This window comes from Eublepharis macularius, chromosome 3 (assembly GCF_028583425.1).
Source record: "Eublepharis macularius isolate TG4126 chromosome 3, MPM_Emac_v1.0, whole genome shotgun sequence".
NCBI lineage: Eukaryota > Metazoa > Chordata > Lepidosauria > Squamata > Eublepharidae > Eublepharis > Eublepharis macularius.
In genome coordinates this window covers 114,737,493-114,765,145 of record NC_072792.1, presented here as the reverse complement: position 1 = coordinate 114,765,145, position 27,653 = coordinate 114,737,493, and the positions used below count along the sequence as shown (strand labels likewise).

Here is a 27,653-nt window from a genome sequence, read left to right as displayed (position 1 = left end):
CTCATAAAGAATTTGCTGCCCAGTACCACTGCCTCACTTAAATGCAGAGCCAGCCATGAACTTACTTGACCATAAAAACATATGTGAACTGATACGTTGTTTCAATCTAAGTAATGTTGTCTGTAAGGGGTATACATAAGCAAATTTCAGGTAACTACTGCTGAAAATCTATGAGATGGGGGAGAACCAAACCCATGTTTGTTTCTTTTTTCTCTAGGTCTCTCTAGCTACATTTGGAGTCTATTTTCTGTTGGATGAAAAAAATGTTTTAACTGCAGCCAAAGTGTTTACCTCTATTTCATTGTTTAATATTTTACGACTTCCTCTGTTTGATTTTCCTACGGTGATTTCTGCCATAGCTCAGGTAACTATATAGGCAGACTAAGGAAAGAAAATGTTTAGCCATCTTGAATATTGTGCAAGTTTTCATCTTTTAGCTGGCTTTTAAAAATAATAGGTAAAATTAGTTATTTGCATCTGAGGATAATTTGCTTTGAGGAAAAAATGGAGGAGAACTGTGTTGTGAGCTGTTTTGGATCCTAATTGTGGAGAATAACAGAGTATAAATATTTCAAAATTAAAAAGGGGGGGTTCTAAAATGATTGGATGTGTACATTCTTTTACTGTTTCAAAATAATTTCTGTATAGCATTTACATTTTAAAATGCAGTAAAAGCTGTGTTGTCTGGCACTCATAAGGAATAGGGTTGCTGGTTAATCAAATTTGTTTTTATTAAAAGGTAACAAAAGCATTTCCTGTGCATTAGTGATTGTTTGTATAAGCTTTGTAGCTAATTTTGAAATGACTAAACTAAAAGTCACAAAGACAGACCTCTTTCCTTAAAAATAGTTCTCCTATCAAATATAAAGCAGGAAGTGGAGATGGAAGTAAAGATCTTATATTTAAGGTAAAACAAGCAAGTTAATGGGGGAGCTAGAGTCTTTAATTTGTGAACATATAGTTGATAGTCACCTGTTTCAGCCTCAGGCTCTTCACTATAATACAGATATAATGCATTTTGCTTTGAGGGGTTGGAGTGAGTAAGTATGTACAGGCAATAGAGAGGACCGCTCTTCAATAATTCTAAAAATACAAATAGGATTCATATGTATCCATTTTTACAGGCCAAGGTTTCTGTGGGTCGTTTAGAGAATTTTCTGTCTTCGGAAGACCTTGATCCCCAAAACATCAGCACAGACTATAGAGGAGGTAAGCATACAAAATAGTTTTTAGTTTTATGAATAACTATTGGGAACTGGGCTGCAGAGGCTGCTTTTGCTAACTTCCATTGTTTTGTTTCTGGACTTGAAGATCATGCAGTTAGATTTGTTAATGCCTCTTTCCACTGGAAGAAGATTGGAAACCCAACCTTACATAAGTAAGAAACAAACTATATTTACAATATAATGTGAGATACCATTTTGGAACACTTAAGCAATATCTTGAGTGCTCAGAGGAAAGGCCAGAGTTCATGCATTTGATGATTCCTGGGTGAAAAGAGAAGGAGCTTTGTAAAGGGCAAATAAAGGATAAGAATGAAGTAAATCTGAACAAGTTTAAGGAAGAACATATGAATCACAGTGTGTGTAACTGAGGAAAAGATGAAACTGGGTGTTAGCCATGACACAGGCCCTGGGAGGAGATGAAGGCAGCAATAACCCTTAAAATGATTGTTAGAGGGAGTAGGAGCACTTTATGTGAATTTCCACGTGCATAATCTGGCTATCAAAAGGAAAGGAATCAAAATGTGCCATAAAGAAGGATATTGTAGCTGAGTAAGAAGTATTGTTATTCAGAACAGCAACTGAACAGTTCTGTTTGAAATGTGATTTCTAGGTGGAGAATGAATTTGATACTTGTTTTCTTAACAATTTCTAGACTGAGCGTAGAGATTCCAGAAGGCTCACTAGTTGCTGTTGTGGGTCAGGTTGGAGCTGGAAAGTCATCTTTCCTTTCTGCTGTTCTTGGAGAAATGGAGAAAATTGAAGGAACAGCTCAGAGAAAAGTAAAGTACATTTCTTTGACTTCAAATGAGTCTCTTATTTGAAAAAGTGTAGTGAATTTCAGCATTTCTGTCTGCTTACTGGTGTCTTTAAAAGCCTCTGAATTTTTAAATTGCATGCTTCAGCCATTCAGTTCTTTCTTTCTGTGGACTAGGAAATATTTGTGTTTAATTTGGGGGGGGCATGAATATGATGGGCCTGATTCAGTCCTACTGTGGGCTCAGCATCTGTGAATGGATTCCCCCCCCCCCCCCAGCTACACACACCATGGAGGCAACACACCAAACCGGTATGTGTTTCTCTCCCACATGCCTCTGCTCAGTCAAGGAAAGTGTGTATGCCTCATATTTATTGATTTAATCCATTTTTTATCCTGCTTCCCTCTTCAATAGGGGCCCAAAGCAGCTTACAAAAGATATACTTTTAAACAAATTTAAATTCAACACAGTATAAAAAAGCAAGCAAAAGACAAAAAAAGATTAAAACAAATAAACAGATAAACAGATTCACCCTCCTACTGAAGAGCTGCTGGCCTTCTCTGTAGGAGCCTGGTATTGTGCCCATGCAAGAAGGGAAGAAACAGTTATGCCACATGGGGATCCCTCTACCGATGGGTGCTGCATCTGTAGCAAGGGCTGCATCTGAGCCTTCAGTGTTACTGCAAGGTGTTTTGTACCAGTCGGCTTTGTACACCCCACTCTGTTTCATGTCATTCAGGGTTCAGTGGCTTATGTGTCTCAGCAAGCCTGGATACAGAATTCCACTTTACAAGAAAATGTCCTCTTTGGCTCAGAACTGAACAAACTCTATTACAAAAGGGTTTTGGAGGCCTGTGCTTTGTTGCCAGATTTGGAGCAGTTACCAATGGGGGATCAAACAGAAATTGGAGAAAGGGTGAGTAAAAAATCTTGCATATGTTTTGTGTATATTCACCAATACTGTGATTCTAAGCAAAGCATTTATTGCATTTTTTAAAAGTATATCATAATTTCAAGGTGGTGTCCAATCAAATTGAAGCTTTATTCAAATAAAGCCGAGCTGCAGTCAGTTAAAGCCTGAGGTGTCAGCTTTGTCTGGGTAGGGTTGCACTTCTTCTAAAGGAGCAATCTCTCAGATTGGCAGATAGAAGCCCAGATCTCCTTTGTGTTAAGCACTGTTTATCGATTAAGTTGTGGCCTTTCCTTGTGAGGCAGGATTTGCCCATAGTTGTTCATGCTGAGATCATATCCAGGTTAGATTAGTGCAACATGCTCTAAACAGGGCTTCCTCTGAAGATGCTTGAGAAACTTCTCATGGTACAAAATTCAGTACTAAATACTGGCAGATACATTCCTTATTAAAGCAACTGTACTGACTGCCTATTAATTTCCAGGCTAATTTCAGTGTACTTGGTTAATCCCTTTAAACAATTTGGGAACAGAATTTAAAAGGTGTCTGCTCCCATGTGTACATGCTTCGTGACTGAGATCATCTTCAGAAGCTCTGCTGCATCTCTCCCCTCTGTCTCTGAGGTGAAGATAAGCTATGACAAGAAGCAGGGCCCTCTTGGTTTCCTTTCACTTTTTTACTTGAGGTATCTATCAGACTATTTGTGTCTAAGTTTTACATGACCAGCCTAACATTTTTCTGCGTTTTTGCTGAATGCTGAACATTGCATTTTTATGTATTTTTAATACTGTCTGAACTGCTCTTATAATTCTGTTGTCTTAATAGCTGCTTTTTAATATAGCTAAGTTTTGCTCTCTGCCCTCCTCGCTTTGGCTGGTTTTAACTGTCTACTCTCTCGCTCTCTTTGTTCATGATAATTTTAACATACTGTGCTTTTGTTACTGCATTATACACTATATCTCTATTAGTTTATTACATTAAGTATATTTTTGAAGGAGGCAGAAACTGGCAGTAGTTAAGTTTGAGAGGAGTGGCTATGGCTCAGCAGTACAGAACATGTTTTGCTTATAGAACAACCTAATTTAAAACCTTGGCATCTCCCATCAATGGTTCTCTGTACTCTTGGGAAAGATCTTTGTATGCTTAATACCCTGCAGAGCTGCAGCCAACCAGAGTAGTAATTACTGAGGTGTATGGACCAATGGTTTGACAGTATAAGCCAAATAAAACTTGATTTTTAATAGTGGCTTTCTTTTTTAGGGTGTGAATATAAGTGGTGGCCAGAAGCAGAGAGTGAGCCTAGCTAGAGCTGTGTACAGTAATGCGGATCTGTATTTATTAGATGACCCCTTATCTGCTGTAGATGTGCATGTTGGAACACATCTTTTTGAGAAAGTGATTGGGTCCTCAGGGTTATTAAAAAACAAGGTAGGCAAAGGCTAATTTTTATGGTTTCTGACATTAGTATTCTTCACAAGGTGCTGCTTTTCTGAGTTGTAACATTCTCTCTCCCCCTCCTTCCAGACACGTATTTTAGTGACCCACAACTTGACACTTCTATCTCAGACAGATATTGTAATAGTGATGGAAGATGGTAAAATTACTGAAATGGGAAGTTACAAAGAACTGTTGTCCAAAAGAACAAACTTTGCTGAGCTTGTTCTGACATTTGGTGGAGGAAAGGAAAATAAAGAAATTCTCTCAAGATCAAGTGAGCAAATACTCATTTTAATTTATTTATTTATTAATTACATTTTTAACCCGCCCTCCCCTCAAGCAGGCTCAGGGCGAGGTACAACATTGATTAAAATACAACATAAAAACAATAATCACAGCATAAAACCAGCAATCAATAAAACCGTTCCAAGATGGGGCAGTCCTGCACTCCTGCCCATCAGCATACAAAAAGGGGAGGTAGTAGCAGACAGATAGAATACTGTACCCCTTTTCGGGGCAGTCAGCAATGGACTCTCCATAACCCCTCATAGAGGGAGACCGGTGGAAGGCTCAGCAATGATGGACTAAAATTAGCCTCCACCATATGCCTGGCAGAACATCTCTGTCATGATTCTGTTTTCCTCAGACTGTGACCTGTTGCCTAGATAGCATGTGGTAGTCAGCAGGGGTGCTAGGGCCTTATTATACCACCTTATCATACCAACAAGCATTAGACAGAGCATGGGTCCATCTAGCCTAATACTGTCTACTCTGATTGGCAAGATATCTCCAAGGTCTCCAGAATGGGAAAAAAGCCTTTCCCAGCCCTGTTTCCTGAAGTCTTCCTCTAGCATAGCTTTCCCCAGTATAATACACATGGGCACCATGGAGCCCAGCAATGTGTTTCATGGTACCCACTTGCTTCTTCCCTAAAACTTACAAAGAGCAAGATCCTGGTTTTCCTTCTCCTCCTTGGTTCAGAAGTGCTTCAGAAGAAAGAACCTAGGAAGATCAGCTGGGTGTATCCACTTGGAAATAATTTGCGGGGGGTGGGGGAAACAGTTATATTAATCACAGATAATGAACAAATAGAGGAAACTTGACATCTCAGCAGTTTGAATAGATTCATTTTGAACTCTTTTTAAAAACGAACATTCATTTTTAATGCTTTTGCAGAATCTTATCCGAAAGACAATATTAAAATAAGAGATCAAGTTGTACCAAAGAAAAGGCAGTATTTGGAGCATAAAAATGTGTGAGTAATGAAATCAAAAACACCTTAAGAACCAGATTGAGTACATAAAAAGGGAGGCAGATAACTTGTGCTTCTGGTAGAACATCCAAAGGAAAAATAGCCAGTTTCTCCAGCAGTGACATCAGTAAATCCCCATTGGAGCCTTGCAGATCCACTGGCATCTTAAAACTGAGGCTCTGCACAAATAACACCCAGACTCTTCCCAACCTGAATCAGTTTGAATGTGGTTGGTAGGAAATTGGATATGATTGTACTCCAACATAAAATGCAGATGAGGAAGGCAACTTTGTCAGCTCTTCCTAATTCCAAAGTAGTCAGGTTTCCTTTTTTCTCTCTCCTCCCTCTCTCATCTTAGAATAATTTCATAAGCTGTATTATACCAATGGTCTGCTTCACATAAGGCAGCTTTGTGTGTTCAAGCTGCTCCTGAGAGTCCAGAAATCCTTAAGACTAGTGGCTGCATGTTTTGCTGCATTTCTTCAGATTGGGGGGGCGGGGGCTGCAATGTCCACTGACTTCCCTTTCTTATTTTTGCAACCCATGAAGACAATGGGTTTAGATGGGTCATTTCGTAGAAAAAGAGCTGCAGGAACTCATTAGCATAACTGATTCGCATATGCCATACCCCTTGACCAGGCAGAAATGGCTGGGATTCAGCTGCTGCCAGAGGAGGGACTGTTCCCCCACCTGGTAGTGGCCCGATCAGGGGGGGATTTGGCCACAATCCAGGCCAAAAGGGGCTCAAAATGGCCATTTTGGGCACATTTTGGCCTGGATCACACCCAAAATGGCCCAGATTGGGTCAGTGTTGGGCAGGTGAGGGGTTCCCCACCAGGCGCCAACCCAATCCTGGTGATTTTGGCCCTGATCCTGGCTGAAACGGGCCTAAAATAGCCGTTTGGGGCTATTTTCCCCGCCCAGCACCGACCTATTTTCCCCGCCCAGCACCAACCTGATCCCGGCCATTCTGCCCCAGATCCTAGTGGAAAAAGGGGCCAAAGAGGCCAAAAATGGCCATTTTGGGCCTGGATCAGGGCTGAAATGGCTGGAACTGGGTTGGTGCCTGGTGGGAGAGGCCATTTGGGGCCCGTTTGGGCCCAGATCAGGGCCTAAACAGCTGGGACTGGGTCAGTGCCGGGCGGGGGTTCCCCGCCTGGCACCAACCCAATCCGAATGGTTTTGGCCCCGATCCAGGTCGAAATGGGCCCAAAATGGCTGAAAATGGCCATTTTTGGCCCATTTCGGCCCAGATCAGGACCTAAATGGTACTGACCCATTCCGGACAGTTTCGTCCCTGATCAGGCCTAAATGGCACTGACCCGATCTGGACAGTTTCGGCCCTGATCCAGGCCGAAACAGGCCCCAAATGACTGAAAATGGCCATTTTGGGCCCGGATCAGGGCCTAAATGTCCGGGACTACGTTGGTGCTGGGCAGGAGAGGCTTCCTCCGCCTGGCTCCAACCCAGTCCAGATGGTTTTGGCCCCAATCCAGGCCAAAACAGGCCAAAAAAGGCTGAAAATGGCCATTTTGGGCCTGTTTTGGCCCAGATCAGGGCCTAAACTGTCGGGATTAGGTTGGTGCCGGGCAGGGGAGCGTTCCCCTACCTGGTACCGACTCGATCCAGGCCATTTCGGCCCCGATCCGGGCCATTTCGGCCTTGAGGCCGTAATAGCCCCAAATTTTTCAAAGTCAGGTGGGAGGGGCCACCTGACTGTTGGAGGAAACTACCAGAACGGTTTTCCGGTGCGTTCCCCCTCCAAATGAGCCCTGCGTTTAGAAGGATGTAACTGTTTAGGATTGCACTATAATTCCGTGTTTATTTTATTTGCTCATTGTAAAATAAATAATCTTTTGCATTTCTTCTTTTGATCCAAGGAGCACATTCTCAATGAAGAAGGAAAAAGTTGCTACTGGTACTGTAAGTGTTTTTAAAATACTGTTTCCCCAAAATTCTATGGGGCTGTCAAGATAAGCTGTATAAAATATATGAAGATTTGTTTTTAAAAATCGTTGTCCAGCCATTTAGATAAAAGAGGAATTGTGTTTTTGAGGGTCATCAGTTTCATTCCAATGTGCTGTACCAAGTGTTTTCATGCCATGGAAAAGAAGTGTGAATGCCTTGTTTTATTTCATTTAGAAATACACTCCTGTATGTATTTTAATAACACTCCATGTGCATTTCTTATATTCAGATAAAAATGTCAATTATTTTGAAATACCTACAAGCCTTTGGCTGGTCTTGGATGTGGCTAACCATAGCTGCTTACTTGGGTCAAAATGTTATAGCCATAGGACAAAATCTGTGGCTCAGCACATGGACAGCAGAAACTAAACAACTTAAACACTTCACAGAATGGAAGCAGTTAAGAAACTACAAATTTGGCATCTATGGGCTCTTGGGATTCATACAGGGTAAGTCTAATTTAATGGGACACCTGACTTTTTTTCCCCTGCAGTTTGAAGGCATGAGCTACTTTAATATTTCTTAATCTAAAAAAACTCAGATGTTTTGTACCAAACAGTCCATATTGGTTACTCTTGAAATGGCAAAAAATATATTGCATTAATGCTAGAATTTATCAGGCTGAAGAGTAGCTACCTGATTGCTTTACAGGCTGGACATATTTCTGGACTTCTGTTGTATCGGACACATGGCAAATGGGGTATCTTTTTATTGGCTGGAGTACAAATTGTGATTTCATGTGATACCACTTAACTCACAGTAGGAAGTTGTGTGGTGGCATGCAAAATTCATGGCTTGAGTTGATGGCAATAAGAGTTCAGTTAGCAAAATGACCACTACCACCCCTCCCCCATGTGGCAGGCACTGTAGCTTTTGTGTACAGTGTGCACGGCAACTGCTTGGAGCCAGGGCTGTTTGGAGAGCCCACTAAACCCCACATGAAACTGCCCCGGCCTTTAGCACAGCATCTCTGTTGTGCTTTCAGAACTGGCAGTCAGAGCAGGCCTTTGGAAGCAGCACTCCATTAACCTACCTTACCTACTATTCAAATGTGTTAAGGAAACTTCTTAATGTGGAAGTGAATGAATAGTATCTTTTAGCTGTGTATCATGGCAAGGGTGTGTGGCCAGAAGAGTCCCACTGCAAATGTCATACATAGAGCTCTGTAAAAAAACTACAGCTGCTTTGCCACTATAACTGCTTACAGTTTTTGTTAATAACAGTACTTTACCACAGAAGATAAAGTTACTTACATATATACATATCATGGCTTGTTAATAAAAATACAGAATTGATGGGGAGGTGAGAGCCAGTTTGGTGTAATGGTTAAGAGCGTTTGATTCCCCGCTCCTCCACTTGAAACCAATTGGGTGACCGTGGGTCAGTCACAGCTTCTAGCTCTCTCAGCCCCACCCACCTCACAGGGTGTTTTGTTGTAGGGATAATACTGGCATACTTTGTAGACCGCTCTGAGTGGGTGTTAAGTCATCCTAAAGGGTAGTATATACATTGAATGTTGTTGTTGTTGTTACAAGTTAGAAAGAAATCTCATGACCTCACCTGTCAAAATCCCCAAGGCTTTTATGAGCGTTCAGGGCCTTAAACAGTCTGACTTCTCCTCTCCCCCACCCCCATTTCCTTTTACTGATACTCAGCTGTTCACAACTTTCTGTCTCTTCTGGGGATTTTCAGTCCTCCTTGAACCAGTGGTGTTCTCTCTTCTTTCCCCACACCAGGTCTTTTAGTTTGCTTTGGTGCATATGTGATTACTAGAGGATCTCTGTGTGCCTCTCGGGCACTACATCACCAGATGCTAGATAATGTACTGCACCTTCCGCTTCAGTATTTTGAAACGAATCCTGTAGGCCAGATCATCAACAGGTTCACAAAGGTAAAGTACAAATATACTAACGCCCAATACAACTGTAATGGTGGAGAAAGAGACGGTGCAGGTTCTCATTTTGTTGGCTCATGGCAGAGTGATTCACCCTTCACTGAGAATTCTGTTCTAAAGGAAGACAAGTTACTGCAAGTACAAGCACTAGTCCATTTTCTTCTTACTTCAGGGAAAGATTCCCCCCATCTTTCAGTCTTTTCTATAGTAGAAATGCAATTTCAGATGCCAGATCTCACTTAGTGAAAGAGACTTCCAAAAAGGCTTAAATTCTTCTTTCTGCATTGGGGGCGATGGTCATACAACTCTTTCTATGTCCAGCTCATAGAATACTCATGAGCTGCTTCAGAAAGTTTTATCATTTTATTGCCACACTTTGGAGGAGGAAGGAGAGACAAAGGATTGTGTATATATACGTTCTAAATCTGTAGGTGAAGTGACCAAAGCTTATTCCACACCATGTTCCCATGTGTAGAACACCCTCTTATAAAAGGCTTTATATTGTATCTATGCCAGATATCAAACCCTATGTTCTGTTCATCATTTTAGGACATATTTATTGTTGATATACGTTTCCATTATTATCTACGAACCTGGCTGAATTGTACTCTGGATGTGGTTGGAACAATCCTTGTAATTGTTTACGCATCACCCCTTTTCATGCTGGTGGTTGTTCCGCTTGGATACCTATATTTCACTATCCAAGTAAGTCTACTGAAGTTCAGCAAGAAATAAATGAGTTCCTCTTGGGCAGTTGTTAATATGTTGAAATTTGGTATGTTTGACCAGCTTTCTCGATGTAGACAAACATGCTGTTGAAGTAATTTAGCTGACTGAACATGAGCACAGATTATAATTTGGCACACAACTGTAAAACTTATTTCATTATTTTAGTTAAACATTCATGATTAGGCGTGTGCAGTGCCAGGGTGATTCGATTTCCCCGAATTGGGAAAAATTCAGAATAAAGTGAATAATTCAGAATTTCAGAATAAAGCTTCGGAATTCCTGATTTGGAACGATTTGGGTATGCTTTGTAAAGATTCGGCCATTATTTTCAATGGAGAACATGCTCCTGGCTTTCCGGGACCTGGGGGGGCATTTTCTTTACAAATCATACCAAATTTGGTGGGGACCTTCTCCCAACTCTTCTCTAACGACCCCCAGGTTTCAGAACGATTGGACTTCAGGGAGCCATGTTGTGGCCCCCCAAAGAAGGTACCCCATCCTCCTCCACTCTCCATTATTCCCTATGGGGAAAAACAAGGGGGCTTTCTAGGTGGCTTGGGGTGGCATTTTGCAAGCAAAATGCACCCAGTTTTCAGGGGACCTGCTCCTACCTCTCCTCCCACCCTCCCCCAAGCTTCAGGGAGATTGGACTTTGGAGGGCCACTTTTGCTGTGCGGGACTCCCACACAACAGAAACACATGGATCGTGGCTGCCAATGGACGCAGCCACAGTCTGGATACTACACAACCCAAGCAGCCCCTCAGAACCACATTCCCCCCCCCCAAAAAAACTATCCACCCTTGCAGTAACTGGCCAGCCACTCTCCATTGGTTCCTGTTGTAGGAAAATACAGACTCCCACAGCAGGAACACATGGAATGTGGCATCCATGGCAACAGGCATAATACCCTTTCAATCTCCCCCACAACAGACCCAAAGACACGCACCCCCAAGTTCCCCTCCCCACCCGGAGCAGGCTGGCCAGCCCCTCTCCATTGTTCTCTATGATGAGAACTTTTAAACTGCCATTCCCAGGGCAATTATGCACAGGCCATGGGTGCCACAGCGGAGGGCACACTCCTGAGTGCAAGCTCATTCCTGGGAAAGCACACCTGAGCCGCAGACATGCACCCCCAAATCCCCCCCACCCCCAAGCAGGCTGGCCAGCCACACTCCATTGTTCTCAATGAGGACAAACCTTCATAACAGACACACACACACACACACACACACACACACACTGAGTTAAGTTCAAAAAAGGCAAATGATACTAGTATCACATCACAACAGTCTCCTAGATAGTACCACAGCCACCCTCTCACCGGAGAATCACAGACACACACACTGAATTACTTGCCAAAACATTTTATTCCTTGGATTTAAGTTACACAGCATGAACACATCCATTCCACCCAAACCAAACTGAACTGGGGGACACTCCTGCAACTTAGTCCAGCAGAACTATTGTCATTTCCTGCAGCCGGGCTCTCAGTTCAGCCAGTGGTGAAACACTACAGAACAGAACAGTACCTGGCCACAAGCACAACACAATGGCATTCGCGGAGCACAGTTTTGGAGGATTCACCCCCACCCCTGCCAACTTCAGGTTGAACTGGAAACTGCTTGTGAGGCAGTGTTGGGATGTGGCCGTCATCATCAGCTGGTGCCAACCCACACCATTCCTACTAACCCCACTCCTCCCACCCCTTCAATATGAACATTTTAACTTTAACAGCAACAGCATTTAATAACATTCTCCTCAGCAGCATAGCTTAGTTTGGCTGCTTCTCTGAGTTTCCTGTTGTGTTTGTGTGAGTCCCTAACCTAACCTGTCTCTAACCTGTCTCTCCCTCCAGTGGCAATCAACATTTCCGAAGCCTGTTTTCTCATTTATCAGAATAAATGTGTGCCCACAGATGCTGGGACAGTTTTGGTTTGCTTTTTTCCCCCCCTGTTGGAGGGGGGGAGGCCAAATTCCAGGATGCATTCCCTTTGCCACTGTGTGCCACCCGCTTCCTGCTGGATTTCTACTTCTAAATTTACTTTAGGGAAGAGCGCGATTCCCCAGGTACTAGACTCGCAGAAGATGCAGGCCACAAGGAGGGCTCACTTCATTCACTCTGCAAGTCCACTCCTGAGAAATTGAAGAGCCGAGAGTTGACCTTCAGGAAGACCAACTGCTCGACTCTCTATGGGAGGTGAAAGCAATGTGGGCTGACAACATTGCCCGCATAAGAAAAGACATGCTTACTCTCTACACTTGTTGGAGGGCATGAGAGGAGCCTCTGCGCTTCGAGGGAGAGATCCAGCAAGACCTCCTCCTTCTTGGCCCAGTAACAAAGCGGATCGGTGGACAGCAACTTGCAGGGCTACGCAAGGTAGTCCCTGACCACTGCCTCCGCCGAATCCTCTCTCACATGACTCACGATCCCAGAGGGTCTGAGGGGCCGATGGAGCGTCTCCCATCTCCATGGACATCCTGGCGGTTGCTGCAGGGGGAGCCTGCTTAGAAGGGGTGTGAGAGGGACGCTAAGCCCCTCACCCATCCCCTCTGATGACAAGCATCCCCTCTTGGCCTGCCAACACCTCACCCGCGCACAGAGGGCATCTCTGGCTTGGGTGAGGTTCCCATCCCACTTGGCTAAAGTGCCCTTAATGCGCGGGTTGCACATGGTCGCCAACATGTACAACTCCCTCTCTGTGAGAGGCTTTAGCTTGGCAGCTATGTCCTGCTGCAGCCTTCTCACAAACATGGGCACCACTGGAACAATGTCTGCACGTGGTGCACCTGGGTCCACAAAGGAGGCCACATTAAAGTCTGGAGCATGTGCACCAGCGTAATGGCCAGACTAAGGGTCGCCGTGTGAGACGAGACCACCATAATGAAGTCCTTGAAGGGCTTCAGAACCTCCACTGTCTGGGAGATGGTGAGCCAATCCTCCTGGCTGAACTCACCTTCCTGCCTCCAAGTGTCGCTCTCTGAACAGCAGGAAAAAAAAGTTAAATCCCTCAAAGTGAACTTTTAAACAACAGGAACAGTCCCCCCCCCCACCACCAGCATGAAAAAAGTCAAACCCTAAACAGTGAACTTTTAAACAACACACACAACTCAAAACAGGAACAGTCCCCCCCCACCACCACCAACAGCTGGAAAAAGTTAACCCCCCCCCCCCAAATGTAAAACTGCAAATAAAGAACAGCCTCTCCCCCAAACAAATGCTCCAGCCAGAAGCCACTTACACCAAAAAAGTCCCTCCCCCCACACGCACAGGCAAGAGCCCCCCCCCCCAAATTAAAGATGATTTTAAATTAAGGTTTTTTTTAAAAAAAAACCCTCTCCTTCCCCCCCCCCCCCAAGATAAGCAAACACCTTTTTCCCCTCTAGAAAACACAGGGAATCACTGACTCTCTCACCAGTCGTGAAGTATAGCAGTGAGGCAGGCAGGCAGGGAATCCTCCAGGTGAAGTGAAGTCCTCCTCAGTCCAGTCCTCCAAGTCCAACAGGCCAGCCAACAATGGAGACAGTCTACCCAGCACTGGCAGTCTCAGTGTCTCTGTGTAGGCCAAGGAAAATTGTGGGCTGGCCAAAAGGCAAGCCTCCAGTTTAAATCCCTTGTTGCATCTCCTTCCAGAGAATTCATTGGCTGGAAGGAGGATGCAGCAGTGGGATTGGACACTCCTAATTCCTCCCTCCCTTCCCTGATCCCCATCCCTCCTCCCCCTTGTACTCACTCTCCCCTCCTCACCCCTCCCAGCCTGTAAATTAGGCGGGAATCTCTGCAATGCAAGCGCTTTGCTTGCTGCTTGCATTGCATTGCATTGCAAACAGCCAGCAAAGTTCTGAAGCAAATTCAAGCTTCCCACCTTTTTTTACAAGATGGGAGGAGGAAGGAGGAGGTGGTAGTTAGTCACTCCTTCTCCCCCTCCCCTCTCCTAAGAAAGAGCAGGAAGCTTGATTTTGATTGAGAACTTTGCCGGCTGTTTGTAAATACAAACAGCAAGCAAAGGTCTGCTGCTGGCTGCCCTGAAGCTTTCGAAAGCGGCCTGAGTCACTTCGGAAAGCACTGCTTCCGTATTTCCGAATTGGGGCCAGATTTGGAAATACTGAATCTTTCTGTATCGGGCCCGATTCGGGTTAAAAACCCAAATCGGATATCCGAAGCGCACACCCCTATTCATGATGTTTGCCATCTGCTGTTCAAGGATTTTTGTTTAGTCTCGTTGGAACATCATCTAGTCCAAGGCAAACATTCTTTCGTCCACTCTACGTTGTATTCTAATATGTGGTACGGCTAATCACTTACACACACACGTGTCAATTGGCATTTTGTTATCTATAAGAAAATGATTGCTTAACCTATGTAAAATGCGTACTATATATTCCAGTAGGGGAGGAGGCTGTGTCTTAGTGGTAGAGCAAATACTTGGCATATAGAAGGTCCCAGATTCAACCCCATTATCTCAAGTTAAAAGGATCAGATATTGACAAAGTGAAAGACCTTTGCTTGAGATCCTGAAGAACTGCTGCTGCTGCTCTTAAGTTGAAAATATTGACCTTGATGGACTAATAGTCTGATTCCATATAAGGCAGCAATATATGTAGCCTCTCTGTAAAAGCTCTTTGTGGCTTTAGTTTTTCAAGATTTGTAAGCTAATGTTTCTTGTTCTTTCCTTTGTATGGTTTTATTAGCGATACTATATAGCTAGCTCCCGACAGATTCGAAGATTGGCTGGTGCTTCTCACACACCTGTAATTTCACACTTCACTGAAACACTTCTGGGTGTTTCTACAGTTAGAGCCTTTGGACATCAGGAAAGATTTATAAATCAAAACAAAGATGTGATCAATGAGAATCTGGTTTGCTTCTACAACAATGTAATCTCAAACAGGTATGGTTCTAACAAAAAGCTTTTAAAAAGTGGGCGTCATAACCTACTTTACATCCTGTACTGTGTTTATTAAAAATTAGTTTGAAAAATATGCTGGATTATTTAATTTACTAATTTCTAGGAAAGTATGACAATATATATTTTAATAGTTGGTTTTTTGGTAATTTTGTCAAGAAATGTGTCTGTGGTATATTCTCTACCATTGTTCAATTTCTAGAAAAAGAGATAATGGGTTTAAATAAGTCTGGAAGAAAAATCTCTGTCTGGAAACCCCAGTCCCATGTCCTTGTGCGCACGTGTGTGTGTGTGTGTGTGTAGAGAGACTTAGTTTTGCAGAGGCTAACAAAATCACCTGCAGTAGGGCATTTAAACTGATTTTTACTATGTCAGAAACATGAGGATGTTGAGTATCTGTTGCCTCCTTAAATACTTTAGAAACTAAGAATATGATCTAGCTCAGTGGTTGCCAACCTTTTCTTTAATAAGAGCTACTTCTGGGTAATGAAAGATATCCCATGGTCCCGTCTGTTACAATTATTGTTCTGTGCTAGAAACAGAACATGGACTACAAAGATCACCAGAAATGAAGCTATCATGTGTTACTTGATAAAAACTGAGAAACTGACACAGGTTGCTGAAGAGCTACCTATCGGACCTAGCAAAATTTAAACACATTTTTGTCCCATTTATTTCTAAGGAACGGCTTAACTCCCTCTTGTGGTGAAATCAGTGAGAAATCCTTTGTTTTCGTTGTGTCCCAGGCAGGCAACTTAGAATTTTGTAACTTATTAAAAAGCAAGTCAGCTATTTATCAGAATGCAGGAATCCAAGCAACCATTAAAAGTATGAATTGCTAAGAACTCAAAACCAAAATGCATAGGAAATATTATTTAATTTATAACAAATATATTTTCGATGTATTGTACAGCCCGGAAAACCCACAACAACCAAATATATTTTCCATGGAAATGTTATTTAACTATGACTAATTGATTATTTGAAATACATGTATTAAATTTATAACACATACATTTGAATTATATGTATTTACAACAGATGGCTGGCTGTCCGACTTGAATTTCTGGGCAACTTGATGGTTTTCTTTGCTGCGTTGTTTGCAGTCTTTGCTGACGGCAAAGTGGATTCTGCCACAGTGGGACTGTCAATATCTTATGCACTCAATGTAAGTAATTTTGTTGTGTAGCATATATAAACAGGATTACATACTGTAAATCTTATGCCATTCAGCGTCTCCAGATGAAGCTTTATATATTACTTAAAAGTTTTTCTTTTCATGAACCTCTGTCATGCAGCTATTAAGGGCACAAAAGTCTTTTCAGAAAATTAGTTGTAATCCCTATTTTACATCTATATTAAGAATGAAACCAAGTTATGCAGTTAAAAGAAGTCTCAAAGCACTTTCTGCATTCAGTGTATTAAGAACTAAAATCAGTTCGAGATACTGCTTGTAGCTAAGGCCTTTTTAGCAAATCCAAACATCCTGTTTCTTTATAGAGTGACTTTATGAAAGACAATCCCTGTCAACATGTTGTATAAACAAGTATACATTTATTTCAGATAACACAAAGTTTGAATTTTTGGGTCCGCAAAGCATGTGAAATTGAAACCAATGGGATTTCCATTGAAAGGGTTTGTGAATATGCAAATATAGACAAAGAGGTAAGCTTTTCTGAAGAACAAATACTGTGTGAGCTGTTTTTAGAATGGTTACTGTGACTGGCTTTTTCTTTACAAAAAAGGTTGAGGATAGGGTAAATATACTCTTATAAGCACATGGGCTGAGTCTTTTCTTGGTCACAGCTCTTGTGTGACCTTTTTAGCAATAAAAACATGGTGTTAATATAAAAGTCATGAGCCGGGCTGATTTGAGGCATCTTCTCTGAGGCATCTTCTTTCAGGCATCTTCTTCCTCACACTATAGTCTTGAAATACTGCTGCTCAGGGATGGAGGAACCATCTGAAACAGCATGAGGGTGAAGAGGATGATTTGCTGTAAGGGGCAACTGGTAAAAATCAGCCACACTCACTCACTCACCCCCCCCCCCGGCAGAAAATAAACTTGGGATTCAAACCACTGTTGTTATCTTGATTGTAGCTAACATTAATTCAAACTGTTGCACTTTCATGGCTCCTTTATACAATGCCTAATATCCCAGATGTTACTTTCAAATTTTTTTCTAATTCTCCTACCATGATATTCCTGTACTCTCAATATATCACTAAGCAAGGGTACTTCTCTGTAATATGTATAGCTGTTGTGCTGAAACTGTTTAGCCTGTGCAATTAGTAACTTACAATAACTACTCTTAGTATTTTTATGTAGTGCTTTTCATAGTACTCAAAAGTACTGAATAAGAAAACTGGTAATTATACTAATTACTATTGTCACATATATGCAATGGAGAAGTTAATTTCTTTATGGTAATAATCTAACTACCTAGTCTGATGTTTAAATTGCAGTCAGTCTCTGCTGGTTATATTAAATGTGAATATTCACATACTTCCTAGAATTTTAAAATTCTGCATTTATCACAGATGTACACTTTCATTTATTCATTTCAGGCACCCTGGATACTATCCAGCCGCCTTCCAACAGGTTGGCCTAATGAAGGTGTAATACAGTTTGTCAATTACCAAGTTCGGTACAGGCCAGATCTAGGTTTAGCTCTGCAGGGAATAACTTTCCAAACTGGAAGAGAAGAAAAGGTAAAATGCATGAAATTTTCTGTATTATCCAATTGCCTTTTAAACTTTTAAAAAAATTATTTATGTAACTTTTTTGTTTTTCAAACTCCACAAATTAACAAACAACAGAACAAACAAAAATAAAAATTATAGACTCTTTACATTACACAGAGATTAAACTTGTCATGGAAGAAGTAGTATATTACACAACCTGAAGGTTAACATTGTCTTCACTATACATACTATAATTTATCAAGTTAAGCCAACAAAACTGTAAACAAAAGGGTCACAGATGTGTTATTTTTTTGTGCTGCTTGTATAATTTAAAAAAGGTAACCATTGCTCAAAGAATGTCAACTAGTGGATCCAATGCAATATTTCCACTTAAGCAAGAGCTTTTGTGCAAGCGGAACTTAAAGAAAAAGACTGCAGTTGCTGTCAGGGCTTGCAGCGGCCGCCGCTGGGCAGGGCGCTGGGCAATCTGCTCCTGACGTCAAAGGGGGGCCAGGGATTCTGCAGGACCCTGCTCGGTGGAAGGAGGGGCGGTATACATCACCCAGACTCCCTCTCAATCCACTCACTGGCCCGCTCAACCTGTGCCACTCACCCTCTTTGGTCTCTACCATCTCCTCCTCCTTCATCCCCTCTCCTCCTTGCCTCCGCTCCCGCTCCATCACTCCTACTCAAACCCACCACCTCAGAGCTCTTCCTAGCCACCCTTTATAGGGTTTTCTTTCTCCGCCCTGCCCTCCTCCCAGGCTTGTTCTCTCTCCTGACTTGGCCCAGCTGTGCCTCCCCTCAGGTGTTTCCCTCCCATCACTAATCCTTTCTAGGCTTCCTTGCCTCTCTGGCAGGGTGGGGTTAAATGTGAACCATCCCCAGCTGAGGTTTCCTTGGCCTTGCTCACGAGGAGCTGCCCCAGTAGGCTTCTGAGCTGCTGAGCTCTCCTGCCCTTGCTCTCGAGGAGCTGCCCCAGTCGGCTTCTGCTCTGCTGAGCTTCCCTGGCTTTGCTCGCGAGGAATTGCCCTGGCCAGCTTCTGGGCTGCCTGCCCATTGATGCTGGGCGGGGCTACCCATCTCCTTCCCCAGAATGCCTGTGGCAGCTCCACCTGGAGGGGCTTGGCTCCTAGCATCTCCTGAGCCAGGTTACTGTCCTCTAGCCGGGGCGTGACTCTGGGCTGTAGTGGCTGCTTCTCCCCCTTGGCCGGTAAGGACTCTGTTTGGGCTGCTACTGGGTCTCTATTCCCCCTGCCTTGGCCCTTTCCCTCTGGTCTGCTTAGCCCCCTCTCCTCCCCCTGGAGGGTGGGACTAGCTGGTCTCTCCCTGCTCCCTCCAGCCCTCTGAGGCTTTGGCCTTTCGCCCCTTCCCCCTGGAGTAGGCAGGTTCTGGACCTGGTGGCTGGTTGGGGTGGCAGGGCTGCTACCTCCCAGTTGCCTCCCACTGTTCTCTCCTGGCAAGTCTGGGGGCTGGGACTCAGAACCCTGGACAGTTGCCACTTATACAAAGGCAAAATTATTGAATCCCCACTTGTATTTCCCTTGCACATAGTCCTTTGCAATCAATTTCTGGGCACTGTAATATATAGGGAGCAAAGCAATAGGTGTTGTGCAAAGATCTTGTGCAAGCAGAATTGGGCTATGTCTGTTTTGGTTTCTGCTTACACATCTGTGGTTGCAAGCCATTAGCTGTTTAGAGAGACATTTTCAGAGTATGTTGAGCAACCTATGGATACTGTCTCTAAAATATTTAGTGACTCTGAATAGCCATAGGTCATTCCACAGCCTCAGATATGAACATAAAGTTTCCCTACCCTTAAAGGTTGCCCCATGGACTTTAGAACTGTCCAACTTAAGCAAACACGGAAGCTTGCATGCCTAACAGGAGCTATACACACATCGTAATGTATGTGGGGGTTTGGTATGGCAAAAATGCATGCCTCCACTGGGTTCGTAGCTGGTTTATCACAATATGCAATGGAGAAGTTAATTTAGGTATACTAAGGTATGTTTCATTGCATATTCTGATTATTTAAATTGCAATTCTGTCCGCTGGTTCAATCAAAGAGGTCATATTTATTGGTTGAAAACCTGGTTAGTTACTGCAGGAAGAAAAATTTAATATAGTTTATTAGATTTCTTGCCCACTCTCAACAGTACACAATACAAGATGGAATACATAATTCCATTTTTCATAATTCCAATACAAAAGTGAAAACCACAATCTACGACACAGTATGTGATGGTTCACCATAATACATCTCAGACATCAGTATAATGGAGGTAGGGCAGGCAGGTCTCCAGAATGTAAAACAAGTGGATCAAAGACCGCAGCAAAGAGGCCGACTGGGTAGTTCGCCCACGCCTAAACCACTACCGTAGGCCTGGCAGAACATCTCCATCTTACAGGCTCGGCAGAACTGTAACAAATCCTGCAGGGCCCTAGTCTTGACGGAGAGAGAGTTCCATCAGGCTGGAGCCAGGGTCGAAAAGGCCCTGGCTCTGGTCAAGACTAGGTGGCAGAGCCGGGGCGGCGGGGGGGTAGTCTGCCCCCGGCAGCGCCAAAGAGGGGGCGCCGGGTGCAGCTGCCAACCGCCGGGAGCGCGCGGGCGGCTGAGCGGAGGGCTGGGAGGCCGCCTGCGCCATTCGCCTGCCCTGCTGATGGCGCCCGTGAAGCAAGCCAGCCGCCCCGTCAGTGGGGCAGGCGAATGGTGCGGGCAGCCTCCCAGCCCTCCGCTCAGCCACCCGCTGCTGCCAGCTCCACAGCGCACCATGCGCTGGGGCGGCCTGCTTGCCACTGGGGCAGCCTGCCTCCGGCCCCTGTGTGATGATGTCATGGAAGTGATATCATCACACAGCTCCAGGAGCGCGTGCGCACTGCGCGTACGAGCAGGGGGGGAGCCCAGGCTTGGGTTGCCCTGAGCGCCGCTAGCCCTAGATCCAGCCCTGCTAGGTGAACATCCTTGCGACCAGGGATCACCAGCAGATGCTTGTCAGCAGAACCAAGTGCCCTCTCAGGAACATATGGCAAGAGGCAGTCCCACAGGTTTGTTGGTCTCAATCCACAATTTTTATTAGAGTCAGTGAGGCATTTTTATGTACATAAGGATGAAGTGTTTGTGAGCATATTCCTGTTGAAACACAGTTTCCAAATATTGGATCCAAACACTTCACCATCAGTTCTACTTGTACAAGGAGAAAGAGAAGTAATTTTTCCTGATTTCCCAGCTGCTGACCATATCGGGCTGTAGTATGAAGAGGTGAGAAAGGTCAGTTCCATGAGATGATTAGGATAAATCATGCTCAGCATTTCCATGTATAGGTTGCATTTGCTACTGTTGGTCACTTGCTGTTTCCTGTGCTAGCAGACATCTTAAGCATTTAGTTTTAAATGTCTTATCTGCTTATTTGCAGTCTATCTAACTTGCTTTGCATGTTGTCCATCATTTGGTAAGATTGTGTTGAAATTTTGGAATATGCTTCCATGAAAGAGAATGCACATTTTAAGCAGAGGTTTTGTTACAGATTGGAATCATTGGAAGAACAGGTGCTGGCAAATCAACTCTCACAAATTGCTTATTTAGAATAATAGAAAGAGCTGGAGGCAAAATAATCATAGATGGAATTGACATATCAACTGTTGGCTTACATGATTTACGTGGCAATCTAAATATTATTCCACAGGTTAGTATCTTTTATGTATATTGACTTAATTGCAGAAGACAGGCCCTGGCAAATTTAGTTCTAGTTCCTAAGATTTGAAGAATTATTTCCTACACTGAAAAATTGTTTGTGGTGAATGCTTTGGCAGCGGTTTGGATAGATTCTAAATTGGTCAAGAAATTAGACTTCCCAGTCAATGTAAAGTACAATCCAGTCAAAGATAAACACATTACGTCCCATTGAGTCCAATGAAAGATATTTACGTTTATGCTACTGTGCCTACAGGCACCAGATGGAACTAAATGTGCCTAAACTTCACCTTGGTCAAGCCCATCATGCTAGCCAGTCCATATGGCATCCTAATCTTTGTCTCTGTGATCACTGAAGATCTGTTCTGTCCTTTCTCAGGTTCTCTTTTCTAGTCCACACTTTTTTGTAAAAAAAGCCCCAGACACATTAAAAGCTGGAAAAAAAAATTATTGAAAGAGTGCAGGTATGCTCCATTTGCTTGGCTTTGCAGCCGCAGGGTATACATTCTTTGATTTTTACAGCAGATTTGCAGCTTATTTGCATTCTTCTAAAGCTCTTGACTAGGATAAAGAAATTTAAAATTCCTTTTAAGGTTAAGCAAGTGAGGTCCACAAGGAATCGAGAGTCGGTAATAGCTGGGAAATCCCACCCCATCTCCAAAGTATACCCCTCTAGTATCCAGTTAATTCTCAAGGGCTAGTCCTCATTAGGCTCGTTGCTATTTTTTATTTAGGTTAATTTACAAAGTCATAATTTTCTTCGTAACCAAGGAGTACATAGAGACCTCTCTGCACTGAGACCTTTACCATTAATCATCAGTTACCAGTTTACTGCTAGTTATAGTGCCAGATTAGGGGAATATGAAGAATTGCAAGTGTCAACTATGTAGAAATTCTCTCTCTCCCTTCAAAATTTCTCTTTCCAGGGCTCTATAAACTCTAAGTGTTTCTGTAGGCTTGATTTCCCCCTGCCCTTAAGCTGGCTGCTACATGTTCTTAATATTGTGTCCCTTCTGGACCAATCCCAGTCCTCATCGAGTCGTTATTTCTGCACAACACATAACTCAAACCCTAACATTTTAAAAACATGTTTTGCCATGTGGAGATAGTATCTAATTATTATTCTGTAGGACCCAGTCTTATTCTCAGGGACACTCCAATCAAACTTGGATCCTCTTGGAAAATATTCTGATCTTGAATTGTGGAATGTACTGGAATTGTGTGACCTGAAGAATTTTGTGCAGTTGCTTCCAAACAAACTTCAACATGAAATTTCAGAGGGTGGCGAAAATCTGAGGTATGATATAGGGATTGACCTCCACATGCTCATTGCTTGTTCAATTCTAACTTACATGCTGGTACAGGAAGACTTCATTGTACCATGCACAGAGGCAGGATCTATGGTTATGGTGCTCCAGGACATCTAGTCTTGTGCTTCCTGGTCTGTTTAGGTGTTCAGGTTGTTTACAGTCTGACCATGCTTATATTGCCCTTCCTATATTTAGGAATGTTACGTATGTGTAGCTGAAAGATAAGGATCTAAGTGCATAGGAGTACACTCTGGAACGATGTTCGTAGGGCCTCATTTTGAAATCTCTCCTAGTCAGGTTACCAGCTCGAGATGGTGGGGACTTAAACAGGATTCTGCTGCATATGCTGTTCTATTGAGTTATTGCCTCTATCATGCAGAATTCTAACATTGGCAGACGTGATTAGTGGGTTGTGAGATATGAGGACTCATTGAGCTCATCAGCAGATACTCTTGAGTAGGACTAGAAAGCACCCACAAGCCAAGCTGCTGAAGACTCATTGACTCATTCTTTCTGTTGCACGCATACCTCTTCCTAACGGAGCCAGCAATACCTGTAGTTTCATTGAGGACTAAGTGTTCATAAAACTGCTGCTAAAATTATACTTTGTTTTAACAGTGTGGGGCAGAGACAGCTTGTCTGCCTTGCTCGTGCTTTGTTACGGAAGACAAAAGTTTTGATCTTGGATGAAGCCACAGCCTCTGTTGATATGGAAACAGATAACCTTGTGCAAGCTACAATCCAGAAAGAATTCTGCAACTGCACAGTACTAACCATTGCTCACAGGCTGCATTCCATCATGGACTCTGACAGGTAAATTGTTACAAGTGACTATTAAAAATTAAGAAAAAGTTCTTTCTGCATGTTACAAGATGAAAATACTCTTTTTTCTTTCTTTCCATGTTGGGGACTGGAGCCAAGCTGAAGCATTTTTCTGCCTTCTCTTCACATCACTGTGTGCTCCCGCCTCCCCAAGCAGCTACTGCTGAAGGTTGGAGGGGGACTTAAAAACAAGGTGGAAGCAGAGTTGTAGCACCTCTCCACTTTTTACACAAGAGCTTCCTCCATAACCTAAACGTAATAGTTGGGAGGTTGGTGCTTTTAGCCAATCCTGTGTTTTTTTGTGACAGCCCATTCTGTCACCTGGAACTATTCTGGAGAGGTCCCTCAGCAGTAGCTTTTTGAAGGGCACAGGAGAAGAGTAAAAAATTGCCTTCATATAAATTATTTGTGAAGGCTTCTATCTAGAGGTGTGCACCTTGGGTTTCTGATTCGGGAAAAATGCCCAAATTGGACCCGATCTGTAAAGATTCGGGTTTTCTGAATTGGGGTCAGCATGCTTTCGAGAACATCCAAATCAAAACTTCCTGAAGCAATTTGGATCGCATTGGGATGCTTTGGGGCCCTTTAGACATCAGTTGGCCCGTGAGCCAGCTGAAGTTTAAAGGGCCTTCTGCACCTGCTGGAGAGGGGGAGAGTTTAAAGGGTAAAACACTCCCCCCGCCGTTTGCAAATGGCGCAGGGAGCGTTTTACCCTTTAAATGCTCCCCCTTCCCTCCAGCCAGCAGCGAATGAGGCGGAGGAGGCTGCGGGCCCTGCAGACAGCGGCACAGTGGCAGAGGAGACGGAGAAGGCCCTTCCTGCCCTTGTTCAGAGAGAACTGCGTCCGAGGCCCAAGGGGGGGGGGGAGGAAGACTTAATCTGAATTGTAATTTGTATTTTGCAAGGTCAACCATCCTAACAGTATTTTACAAAGTTTTAATTTTAAATAATGGCAGTATGAAGGGAAAGCATTATTTGTAGATGTAGTGTTTGTGTTGTTGTTTTTTTCCTCTCCTTCCCTTTGCCCCCCTTCCTTCCTTTTGTATTGTTAGTTATTGTTAGTAATTAAAATAAAAAAATTATAAAAAAGAGAGAGAGAAGGCCCTTCCTGCCCCTCAAATGGTTGCCGCCGCGGCGAATGAGGCAGAGAAGCCCTTCCTGCCCCTCAAATGGCCGCCGTGGTGGCCATTTAAGGGGCAGGAAGGGCCAGAGAAGGCGGTTCCAGCCTTCCCCGCCATTCAGCTGGCCACTGCAGGCCCCGCAGGTGGTGTGGCAGCAGAGGAACCGGCTCCCTGCCATCCCAGTCTTGTGAGGGCTGCCGCCACCGTAGACGCACCCTCCCACCCCCCAGCTGATCAGCCTCCCTTCTCCCTGCCGGCCAGGTAAGTGGGGGGGGGGGTTGCCCCCTTCCCTTCAGTATGCTCTGAATCTTTACGGAGCATACCGAAGCGAGCTAAATACCAGCTTCATGAAACAGCTTGCCGCTTCGTGGTTGTGGTAACTCCGGATTTTTTCCCACTTCAGGTAAACCCAAAGCGGGAAACGCGAATCTTTTGGGGGTGCACACCCCTACTTGTATCCAGTGCCAGTTTAATAACTACCTAGTTTCTTGTAGCTTTTTGTAATAGTGATTTAGTTAAAGTTGTCAGTGCTTGATGCTCAAGTTTGAGGAGGGAGGAGCATTTCTTCTGTTTGGAACTTAGAATGTCAAAATGTGTTGCAGGAAATACAAACCGAATGCTTTGTTAAAAGGTCAAGAGTATTTTTATAAACTGTTTAATAAAGTCTTAATTTTCTAAATATATGAACTAACATTTTTGAAGGCAACGATATCATCCTCTCAATGCATTCTCCATTTAGCTAAAAATAACACCTTGCCTGCCACATCAGTCTCTTTGTATTATGTTGCAGAGTGCTAGTTCTTGATTCTGGAAGAATTGCTGAATTTGATACACCACAGAATTTGTTGCAACAGAGAGGCATATTTTATGAAATGGCATCACAAGCTGGAATACATCAGGAAGAAGTTAGCCTACAATGAACACTGTGCATATTTCTTTTTGTTCTTGAATTATGTGAATAGTACTAAAGAAAGAAGAGTGTCATTTGTATAACATGATGTTAAAGAAATCTATTAAGTAGGCTGCCCATTTTATAAATGCTTTTAGTTTTACATGAATTTTATGGATTTTTATGGAATTTTCCAATTTGACCCCAGGATATTCATACTACACCTTCATATGGAAGATCTTTTGATATTTAAGTGAAAGTAATTTGATACTTTGATCTGTGCCTTTAGTTATAGGGCCACATATGGTGGGACTCTGCCATGTTTCAGTAAAGCCTGTTTCCTCTTCCTCAGCATTCAGTTTCACTAGGCCATTGCACTAATCAGAAAGTCTGTAGATACTTCCCTCTGCAAGTTTTTCTTCTCTTCAATGTGATTTATTTGAGTAACATACAAATTCAGTAGCAAAATACCCCACTCCATTTTATTTAAATCAAATATGCATGATTTTGAGATGTCCAAAACTCTTGGTTGGGCTTGATAAAAGACGTTGATCTGTCAAGCACAGGGCCCTTCAGCTTGTAGTCAAGTCTTTGGGAACTATAAGCTACCTAGCAGAATTTTCCACTGTACCCTGACTCATTTATCCTTCTCATTGTCCTCTTTATACCTTCCCTCTTGCCTTTTTTGTACTGTACATATAGCCTAAGGAAATTCTGGGCAATTCAAAGTTTCTGATAATTTGGTTGACCCTACTAAAAAGAATGAAAACTTTTTTTAAAAAAAGTTTGAACTTGGAGTTTATCAAGAAATTTTAAAAAGCATACTCTTCAGTGAAAATCATTTTGAAGGAATGGTTTGATTTTTGTACAATTACTAATTCCGGTAGAAATATACACACTGCACATTTCAGTGTTTTCCCCCCTATTTTTCTGCAACTATATTTGGAACCCACGTAACTAACATCTTGTATGAAACGGTACTCTACAAACTAGCAACTTGGTCTTTATCATGTTTGAAGTATATTGTACCATCTTTTCCTGCTAAGAACAGTATATTCTTTGTGTGCAAGGCATGTTCACTGGTAGGATGTGCTGATGGAACAATTCACCCTAAGCTCCCTTCCACCCTTTTCAGTTTACCAAGCAGGTAAACTCCCAAATGCCCAGCTGGAGAGAGCATCTCATGACAAAGACAATGCAACCTTGTAAGAGGACAGAATGCCTTTAGGAGAAGAGGTATTACCTTTAAGAAAAGTCCCTGAATAGAAAAACTCTAGCCCATCAGGGACCGGGCTAGGGACATGACCCAAACATGCTGGTTTTTGATGTACATAAAATTACCTTTTAAAAAAAATAAGAAACAAGCATCCTTTCATAATATTTCATGAAAAATGAAATGATTAAAGTCTTTGATTTTCTCTCCACTAAGCATACTTATTAATAAACTTTCTGTAAAAGACATCTAGTGGATATTATGCATACACTGCCTGGTTAATTAAGAGGTTTTAACACCAAATACATTAAAATGAAACCTAACTTTTCCACAAGAGGCAGGCCTCAACTATATTGCTGAAAATTAAAAACAAAACTCTGCCCCCTCAAAAATGCATTTAATGATGTTCCTGATTCCAAGGTACCTCTTGCCAGCACATTTATCACTCAAGTCATAAATTGTAATTTGCTTTTCAACTGTGTGTTAGAAATGCCTTTTGCAAACTGGTTTATGCTTCCCATTCCAAAAGCAAAATGATTCACTTCAAATTTGCCTTTACAAAGAATGCACTAAGCAAGCTTTTTCAGATATGGCATATTTGGGGACTGATGTCACAATGATCTTTGGAACTATGAAATATTTATACTATTTAATTTTTGTAACTCTATTATAAATTATTTGAATAAAATGAGTTTGTGAATATTTTGTAACCAGCTTGAATCTGTTTTTCTGGTCTTGCTCGGATAATGTATACAGAGGTCAAAATTTGTTTTCCTGTCCTTGTAAGAACAAGGCAGATGCAAGCATCTCTGGCAAATGAACCACTTTCACATTTAAAAATAA

At 42.9% G+C, this 27,653-nt stretch overlaps 1 protein-coding gene across 1 annotated transcript in view; it reads left to right on the top strand.

Moving 5' to 3' along the window:
* Positions 1-27,504, top strand: part of LOC129325962 (ATP-binding cassette sub-family C member 2-like) — a 50,329-nt gene extending 22,825 nt beyond the window's left edge. The window contains exons 9-28 of the mRNA XM_054973981.1: positions 218-364; positions 1,125-1,209; positions 1,312-1,378; positions 1,879-2,005; positions 2,721-2,897; positions 4,152-4,319; positions 4,416-4,602; positions 5,505-5,583; positions 7,461-7,503; positions 7,778-7,997; positions 9,285-9,439; positions 9,992-10,147; positions 14,862-15,061; positions 16,118-16,244; positions 16,640-16,741; positions 17,645-17,788; positions 21,289-21,447; positions 22,586-22,752; positions 23,384-23,578; positions 25,499-27,504. Coding sequence (XP_054829956.1) covers positions 218-364; positions 1,125-1,209; positions 1,312-1,378; positions 1,879-2,005; positions 2,721-2,897; positions 4,152-4,319; positions 4,416-4,602; positions 5,505-5,583; positions 7,461-7,503; positions 7,778-7,997; positions 9,285-9,439; positions 9,992-10,147; positions 14,862-15,061; positions 16,118-16,244; positions 16,640-16,741; positions 17,645-17,788; positions 21,289-21,447; positions 22,586-22,752; positions 23,384-23,578; positions 25,499-25,628 — 2,835 coding nt within the window. The 3' untranslated portion in view covers positions 25,629-27,504. The remainder of the gene's footprint in view (positions 1-217; positions 365-1,124; positions 1,210-1,311; positions 1,379-1,878; positions 2,006-2,720; positions 2,898-4,151; positions 4,320-4,415; positions 4,603-5,504; positions 5,584-7,460; positions 7,504-7,777; positions 7,998-9,284; positions 9,440-9,991; positions 10,148-14,861; positions 15,062-16,117; positions 16,245-16,639; positions 16,742-17,644; positions 17,789-21,288; positions 21,448-22,585; positions 22,753-23,383; positions 23,579-25,498) is intronic.
* The last annotated feature ends 149 nt before the right edge of the window (positions 27,505-27,653 follow it).